Source organism: Octopus bimaculoides, chromosome 1 (genome assembly GCF_046866305.1).
Source record: "Octopus bimaculoides isolate indiv1 chromosome 1, ASM4686630v1, whole genome shotgun sequence".
Classification (NCBI taxonomy): Eukaryota; Metazoa; Mollusca; class Cephalopoda; order Octopoda; family Octopodidae; genus Octopus; species Octopus bimaculoides.
The window spans coordinates 97858876-97868875 of record NC_142928.1 but is presented as its reverse complement, the minus strand read 5'-3'; the positions used below and the strand labels follow the sequence as shown (position 1 = coordinate 97868875).

The 10000-nt window shown below is 39.0% G+C and overlaps 1 protein-coding gene across 5 annotated transcripts in view; it reads left to right on the top strand.

Moving 5' to 3' along the window:
• Positions 1-10000, top strand: part of LOC106879539 (uncharacterized) — a 233096-nt gene that overhangs the window by 170032 nt on the left and 53064 nt on the right. For 3 of the 5 annotated variants that reach the window (XM_014929280.3, XM_089354539.1, XM_089354540.1), the window contains exon 3: positions 3787-3943. In XM_014929280.3, the coding sequence (XP_014784766.1) occupies positions 3787-3943 (157 nt within the window). Of the gene's footprint in view, positions 1-1692; positions 1738-3786; positions 3944-10000 lie in introns of all 5 variants that reach the window. The other 2 variants (XM_089354538.1, XM_052968471.2) reach the window with 1 other exon arrangement.

Here is a 10000-nt window from a genome sequence, read left to right as displayed (position 1 = left end):
TCACAGATTATAATGGCATGAGACAGAAAGTGAGACTGGCCAAGAGGATATGACAGCTTTTGACAGTATATGATATAATGTCGGAGAAAGCAAGAAAAATGTCACAGATGATTATGTAACTGAGAAAATAAAGGAAATATCTGAGATATCGAGAAGTAGGAACGGAATAATCTAGTGCGAACATGTTTGAATTTTGAAATTGTTGGACACGAATTTTCAGTGTACAAACTCATAGTTGTTTATATGATGATGATGACAGTGATGATGATGTTGATGCTGATGATATATATATGTGTGTGTGTGTGTGTGTGTGTGTGTGTGTGTGTGTGTGTGCGTGTATGTATGTATACTTTTATTAAAGCTGCAAAATTTTCACAAATGTGTTACTCAACAGTTTCACGTTCCCGTTCGTCGGGAACGTGCAACTTTGTGTGTGTGTGTGTGTGTGTATAGGCGCGTGAAGTTCTTTGGCCTAGCGGTAAAGGTATTGCACACGCGATCACAAGAGCGTGGCTTCGATTGTAGGACCGGGCGGTGCTTTGTGTTCTTTAGAGTATACTTCGTTTCACGTTGTCCAACGAACATTGACATCTGACAAATAGCCCACCGTGTGCATGTGCAGTCAACGTCGATTTGATGGAGGGAGAGAGAGAGCACATTTCATCATGTACGAGCATGAACATGATCGTTCTTATTGACATGCCGACTAGATCTGTTTGACTCACGCTGATAATGATGTTTCGTTATCTATGAATAAGCTAATCTTCTTCATATATGCAAACACACACACACACACACACACACACACACACACACACACAAGCATATATGTATATATGCCCTAACTCTTCGAAACGCTTAGTTTTAGAATGGTGACAGCTGATGAAGGAAATGTTCTCTATGTGGCCAGTGTGTTTTCTGTACTCTGTTTATCATTTTGTCCACGTTTTTTCACAACGTCCTGTACCCAGATATGCATCTATATATACATGTAGATGTAGGTATGTACATACATGTACGTATATATGCTTATACTCACATATTATTTGTATTGTATATATGTATGTATACACGTATATATATATTGCGCGCTTCTTACAGTATTAAGAGGTTTTAACTCTTATTTCTTACATTATAAGTGCTTCAGCAGCCTCAGTCACAATTAGTGACGATATAATTTTTCCTTTATGGTATCATATTGCGCCTAGTTGTTTATATTAATTTTTAATATACTCAATTAAATTTATAGATGCAAATACATAATGTATATAGATGCAAGTACATAATGTAGATTCGTAATTCACCTGTATCACAATATTTTAAGTAAAAACCCAATAACCTTTGTTTATAAAGTAAGATAAACAACCTTGTCATCTTTTTATTTCAGTATCTGCAGGCCCAATAAATATTTTTGATATAAGACAATAATTTTCTTACAGATTTCGTGTTTTTCTAATTCACCATCCCATTGTCACGATTACAGGTTACACATGCACGCTTGCATGCATACATGCACGCATCCATCTACCCGTTCATCCATCCTCCATCCATCCATCCATCCATCCGTACATACATACATACACGTGTATGATATATAATATATATATTATATATATGTATGTATATAATTGTATGTGCATAAATATATATATTTATATATCTTTTATTCTTTTATTCTTTTATTTTTTTCAGTCATTTGACTGCGGCCATGCTGGATCACCTCAGGACTTATTCTTTGTAAGCCTAGTACTTATTCTATCGGTCTCTTTTGTCGAACCCCTTAGTTACGGGGACGTAAACACACCAACATCGGTTGTCAAACGATGTAAAAAACGCGCAATATATATATATACGCATACATATATACATACATACATACACACACACAGAGAAACATATATATATATATACATACATATATGCGTGTGTGTTTTTGTATATATGAATAAGATTAGCTCATATAAATATATCATTTCAAATTTTTGCCACAAAGGCAGCTTGAGGGGGTAGATTACGCCGATTACATCAACCCCAATGCGTAACTGGTACATATTTAATCGACTCCCAAAGGATGAAATGCAAAGTCGATCTCGGCGGAATTTGAACTTAGAACGTACCAGCAGTCTTGTGTATGTGTATATATACGTGTGTGTGTGTGGGTGTGTATGTATATATATATATATATATATATATATATATATATATCCTTTTCTATTCTAGGCACAAGGCCCAAAATTTTGGGGGAGGGGGCTAGTCCGACTCCCGAAAGAATGAAAGGCAAAGTCGACCTCGGCGGAATTGGAACTCAGAACATAAAGACAGACGAAATACCGCTTAGCATTTCACGTGTGTGTGTGTGTGTGTGTGTGTGTGTGTGTGTGTGTGTGTGTGTGTGTGTGTGTGTGTGCGTGCGTGCGTGCGTGCGTGCGTGCGTGCGTGTGTGTGTTTGCGTGTCTGTGTTGGTCCCCCCCCCATCTTCGCTTGACAACCGATACTGGTGTGTTTACATCCCCGTAACTTACCGGTTCGGCAAAGAAACCGATAGAATAAGTCCTAGGGTCGATTTGATCGACTAAAGGCGGCGCTCTGCCATGGCCGCAGTCAAATGACTGAAACGAATAAAAGAATAAAAGAATTTGCCCCAGCATGGCCACAGCTCATGAGCTGAAACTAGATAAAATGATATATATAGGTGCAGGCATGGGAAGAAGCTTACTCCCCAACCATATAGTTCCGAGTTTAGTATAGTTTCACTATAGCCTCGGGCCGACCAAAGCCTTGTGAGCGGATTTGGTAGACGGAAACTGAAAGAAGCCTGTCGTATAAATATATATATATATATAGCTCGAAAGTATACAATATATTTTTAAAAAAAAAACGTAACTGAAAGAACAAGAAGCAGTGTATATTAGTTTAACGCTCAAGAAGAATGGAAGAGGTCTTTAACGTTTCGGAACTACGCTGTTTTACAGAAAGGAATGAGGAGAGAGAACAGACAGAGATAAAAAATGGAGAAAAAGCGAGTCTGAATTAACACATACACACGTGTCTGTGTGTGCATGTGTTTGTGTGCGTTAATAATCAAATATGCATTCACGTACTGAGCAGTTTTCTGTACCATGCTATAAGTGTTTCGTATACACACACAGACCCACGAAGTAGTTCTATTTTTTGTTTTTATGAAGTACAAAAGTCGAATGCCCCTATATTTTAATGGTGATATTTATTCGCTTCTGCTCATGTTACTATCGGTACATGCTCCTTAGCATCACCTTAATACAGCCATATGATACACCAACACTTAGTAGAAATTGATCAGCATAACGGCACGACACAGCATCACTACTACGCTATATACTAAGTTACCATAATACTCTAGACTAGCCTTGAGCAACGTTTTTCAAGGTGTGAGCCGCATGAGACATGGGTCATCATCATCAAGCGGGCCGCATCGAAAAATTTTAATATACGTTATTTTTGTCGTGGAATTAGCGTCTCAATCACAAAGTACCGCGGGCCGGTGTTTGCCGATGATTACTAAGCCAATACCAGTGACGTAACTGGTGCGTGTGCCGCCCGGGGAAGCTCTTAAGTTTACCGCCCCCATCCCAAGCTCCATACAGGGTTATATAGCAGACTCAAAAGTTCCACCCCTATAAAAGCACCACCTGGGGTAGTCCGTCCCACTAGTAACGCTACTGAAACAGCACGGTGACGTATTAGAATAAAACTATTCACCATCCAAACTTTAATTAAAATCTGTCTTTATTAACATCTCTACTTCAGGCCTCTTTCTACCCATATCCTTCGGCGATGTATGAAGAAGACTTGATCAGTCAACGAGCGAGAGCCTTCCCTTTGAGCCATGGACTTATGTCAGCACCTCAAGCTTTCTCATTCGGTTTCTCCGTGCATCCTGCACATGACCCGATGTCCTTGACAGGTAAGTTTAATATTTTTTTCCTATGAAATTCTATATCAATTGTATCCATCCATCCGGGTCCTCCGCCAAATATTCCTAGGTGGGATTCGTTGCAGGAGTAGAGATTTTTGGCACCTCTCCAAAAGGTCTTAACAGAAGCAACCATCATTAAACTTTCCTAATGGATTCCCGTGTGTGACCAACTGTGACTATGGATATTATCTAACCATTTTCCTTTTGGTCTACCCCTATGTCTCCTGCCTTTTGACTCGGCTTCAGGAATCAATCTTGCGATTCTTCCTGCAACATCCTAATCAGATAATTCTCAAACATATTTCAGTATATAAATTAGTAGCTAAAAATCATTTGGAAGTCAAACGATACCTTTTTGAACTCATTCACTTCTTTTGGGATTTCACTATTTGCAAGTTTGAAAACTGAAGTAGTTACTACATTTCTTGCGCAATTTATCCATTGACCAAGAATATCACAATGGAACAAACCTCGAAGTTTTCAATCTTCATAAAAATTTTGTTGAAGCTTCGATAATAGCTGGTATCTTAATTCGACAAGGTATCTTATGTTTAGTATTAGACAGTCGTGGTAGTAGAGCCCTTAGGTACGTCTTCCATAGAGTCACATCAGAAGTAATCACTACACTTTCCTGCTGCATTCCCAAATGTGGCCAACTAAGACTACGGATATTATCCAACCATCTCGTTCTTCATCTATGTCTAGGTCTCCTTCCAGTTGGCTCGGCTTGAAGAATCCGTCTTACGATTCTTTCTTGTGACATCCTAATATCTGTAGCTGTGACCTCTCATTGCGGTCAAGTAACGTCTCAATCTGGAGAGACTTCCTGGTCTCCGAGCTACGCACCCTGTCGGATAGCGTTACTTTAGAAATCCTTCGGAGAAATTCCATCTCAGCTACATGTGTTTACGATCGTGCACTTTCGGTCATTACCCAGCATGCATGGCCATATGTGAGAATAGGCACGAAAACTTGGCTTTTTTTTTACCAGCCCCTCATCTTCTAAACAATGAAGTAGTGTCGTGAAGTGTATACGTTTGAAAGGTTTCTTTATTGCTTTCTTTCAAATGGTGAAGGAACTGACTGTTAGTTACTACGTCAAACGGAATCCAGGGGCATAAAAAAACTTTAATATAATAATAATGATATAAACAAACAGAAAAAGTCACGGGAAAAATTCAATAAATAACTGATTCAACGTGAGGTTTTTTTCTTGTTGTTGCATTGTTTTCTTTTTTATAAAACGTGATTTTTTTTTCTTTTGGTTCACATACGCGTAATGGCGGCTATTATATAAATTGTGTTGTCATTGTGCACAAGTCAGGAATTGCTAGTTAATAAACGGCTTAAAATATTTGTTTAATTACTTTATTATTTATGGGATTTAAATGAAATGTGACATTTTCTTCCTGTCATTTCTTTTTGTCCTAACCAAAATTATGGCGTATTCTGAGTGACTTTATTTCCGTTCGTTATTAAACCATCCCTGAGATGCTACGCCGTTTTGTAAATGCAATGCATATTTAATGAACGGCGAACTTGTTGTTGTTGTTGTAGTTGTTGTTGAAAGGCTTGAACAAGCAGATCCATGACCAAAGGCATTCAAGCCATGAACATTCCGGTTATTATTTCGGATATAGCATATACAGAACTACATTATCCAACGCGTCCTTGTCCATTTTAAAATAATAATATAATTTTAGTGTGTTTTAGCTGCTATTTCTTGCAGGTCTAAAAACCACATCGGGACTTCCACGTTGCTTTGCGAATGATAGAGCTGCGTAAAGTGTAGAACAAGTCACTGAGAAATTAATACTCCTTAGTTGCATGTAACAGTTAAGATAGCAACAAACCGGTTTCAATACCTCCTTTAACTGTGTCACAATGGGGATAAAACATAATTTAAAATGCAAACACAAAATTACAGGATCTTATTTCCCTATCTCTAAAATATAAGGCTCTCGTCACTAGTTTTAAAAATAAACTATTGCTTACAAGTTGCATTAATATGGCGAGAATCGTTGGTGCACTGAACAAAATGCATATTGGTATTTCTTCCGATTCTTTACGTTCTCAATTCAAAAATCCTCTGAAGTTCCAAATTCTTCTTTCGGGATCGATAAAGTATGTACCAGTTGACCACTGGGGTCAATGTAATTGACCAGCCTCAATTTCCAAAGTTTCAGGTTTTGTGCTTATAGTAGAATTTACAAGCTACATTCACTTTATCAAAAGTACCTGCTGACAGTCGAACCAAAGTCTTCTCAGTTTACACCTCAAAAAGCGAAAACAATGAATATCTCTCAGTTGAAGAATTGTGAATTCCTATTCAATATTCAGTCGAAAGAATTGCCTGGTAGAAAACACTGACGCCTACCCTTCAGTATATTAGACTTACTTTCGTATAGAATTGATCGAAACATGATGGGAGAGTATCCATAGACACGCACGTGCACGCATACGTACACATACACACACATGCACAAATACTCTCTCTCTCTCTCTCTCTCTCTCTCTCTCTCTCTCTCTCTCTCTCTCTCTCTCTCTCACTCTCGCACATTATCCACAAAAATACTACAGGGTTCTGCTAGGATACACGTGAAAACTTGCACACTGTTTCAAATTTTAGCACAAGACCAGCAATTTAGGGGTAGGGGCTAGATGATACAATCGATTTCACTACTTTACCAGTACTTAATTTTATCGACCACGAAAAAAGGAAAGGCAAATTTTGCCGACCTCGGTGGAATTAAAACTCAGAACGGAAAAAGTCGGAAAAAATACCACTATTTTTGTTCGACACACAAACGATTCTGTTAGGTCCCTGCCTATTTTTTTCAAATTTTTACACAAGGCCAGTATTGTTAGGGGAGAGGCTGAGTTGATTACATTGAGCCTATTGTTCAGTTCGTATTTATTTCATCGAACTCCAAAGGATAAAACGTAGAACCAAGATCGACGGAATTTGAACTCAGAACACAAAGAGCCAGAAATGCCGCGAAGCATTTTCTATGTCTGTCTAATGATTCTGTCAGCTCGTCGCATACTTGTACACGTATAATAAACACACAAGACTTGCACACATGCAAACACAGATACAAGAACAAAGATACTTAGATACATACTTCCACACACGCAGATAGAAGAATTGAAACACATATACACAAGTGGAATACAGCATTCACACACACACACACACACATACACACAACTGAGAAACACAAATATTCTTATAAGCCCGCAACACACACTCATATAAATATTCAAATGCACATGTGCATACGCATGTGTACATGAAAGTGCACACATATGAGATGCATATACACACACACACAAGATGTATAGAGACACAACATTCACACAAACAGAACATATATCATAAGCACAGAGAGAGACAAAATAAGCTCACATAATACAGATACAACACACACACACACACACACACAGCACTTTCGAGGAGACACACGTACAAGAAAAATAAATACATACATACAATTCCATACAAAGAGAAAAGCACACGCTGGGCAAATGGACAAAATATTCACAGAGTCACGGAAAGGAAGAACGCACGCATTGAGAAAATCATACACAATACACGAAAAAGAGTCTAACAAACGGAATAAAATACACACACACATACACAACACGCACGAGCAAGAATCTAATAGACAACACAAAACACACATATATTCACACACACACACACACACACACACACACACACACACATGCACATAGACGCTGTGCTCGTATCTTCAGTCGGTTGCCGTCAAATGTACAGCGGCCATCGATCATATTTGAACCATTCTTGCTCGAGAAAACAAGATAAATGGTGCAAAAACTGACGACAATGAACAAAGGCAACTGTTGTTCCAATCATGGCCTCTTTACTGATACGCATTGGCTTGGTTTTAGTTTTATTGACGTTGCTATTTGATTTATATATACATACATACATACATACATACATACATGTGTGTGCGTGTATGGCTATATTGTTTTGTAAATTGTTAAGCTATTCCACCTCACTTCATTGGAGAGTTACTCTCTCGCTCTTTCTCTCTTTTCTCTCCTCTTCCTTCTTTCACTATTAGACTGATACCATTTCAATACACTTATGGCCATTCATTATCCATGACTCTCTCTCTCTCTCTCTCTCTCTCTCTCTCTCTCCCTCTCTCTTTCTCTCTCTCCCTTCCTCTATCTATCTATCTATCTATCTGATTTCAACTGGACTGTTTATTATTGCTGCCGGGAGCTGGCGCGCCAATCGTCGTAAAGTCGATCTTGGGCAAGTGTCTTCTACTATAGCCTCGGGCCGACCAAAGCCTTGTGAGTGGATTTGGCAAGTGGAAACTGAAAGAAGCCCGTCGTATATATGTATATATATATGTGTGTGTGTATGTTTGTGTGTCTGTGTTTGTCCCCCTAGCATTGCTTGACAACCGATGCTGGTGTGTTTACGTCCCCGTCAATTAGCGGTTCGGCAAAAGACACCGATAGAATAAGTACTAGGCTTACAAAGAATAAGTCCCGGTGTCGACTTGCTCGACTAAAGGCGGTGCTCCAGCATGGCCGCAGTCAAATGACTGAAACAAGTAAAAGAATAAAAAAGAGAGTAAAAAGAGTAGACTTCGAAATGTGAATAATAAATAAATAAAATAGAATATACAGAGAGTTGCAAAAGTAGGTATACAGTAATTTAAACCAAAACTTGCGCACAAAACGTACTTTATTACCTGCAAATAATAGTGTATTATAGAAAAAAAATTGGGAAAATAGAAATAGTAAAAATAGCTGTTGGCACTCCGTCGCTTACGACGTCGAGGGTTCCAGTTGATCCGATCAACGGAACAGCCTGCTCGTGAAATTAACGTGCAAGTGGCTGAGCACTCCACAGACACGTGTACCCGTAACGTAGTTCTCGGGGATATTCAGCCTGATACAGTGTGACAAGGCTGACCCTTTGAATTACAGGCACAACAGAAACAGGAAGTAAGAGAAAGTTGTGGTGGAAGAGTACAGCAGGGTTCGCCACCATCCCCTGCCGGAGCCTCGTAGAGCTTTAGGTGTTTTCGCTCAATAAACACTCACAACGCCCGTTCTGGGAATCGAAACCGCGATCCTATGACCGCGAGTCCGCTGCCCTAACCACTGGACCATTGCGCCTCCACAGTAAAAATAGTAATAATGATTTTAATGAATTAAATGAATTCTAGAATTAAATGAATCCTGGCACCCCTATTATAATACTAGTATGATCCTTGCTGTATGCCTATTTTTGCAGCCACCGGTAATATGCCACCTATCCATGTAAATTATAAACAATAAAATATAATTTAAAAGATGTCAGGTAGGAGTTATTTCCTTACGTGCAATACAGATAGATAGTCAATGCACACATGTGTTAGGTAACCACCTGACATGTGTGCGTGTGCATAATATATATGCATATGTACATGTGATGTATTTGATTTTACCGAATTGTAGCAAAGAGGTAGTGAAGGAGCGTTATTAAAAGAAAACAATGGCCGTAAGTAGCTTGCTTTCCAACCACATGGTTCCGGGTTCAGTCCCACTGCGTGGCACCTTGGGCAAGTGTCTTCTACTATAGCCTCGGGCCGACCAAAGCCTTGTGAGTGGATTTGGTAGACGGAAACTGAAAGAAGCCCGTCGTATATATGTATATATATATATATGTATGTGTGTGTATATGTTTGTGAGTCTGTGTTTGTCCCCCAACATCGCTTGACAACCGATGCTGGTGTGTTTACGTCCCCGTAACTTAGCGGTTCGGCTAAAGAGACCGATAGAATAAGTACTAGGCTTACAAAGAATAAGTCCATGGCGTCGATTACCTCGACTAAAAGGCGGTGCTCCAGCATGGCCACAATCAATTGACTGAATCAAGTAAAAGAGTATTAATTAAAAAAGGGTTTGAGAAGCACTGATGTAGATATTGGTTTCAAATCTTAGCACGAGGCTAGCAATTTCAAAGGAGTAGGTAAGTCGATTACATCGACCCCAGTGCTTGACTGATACTTA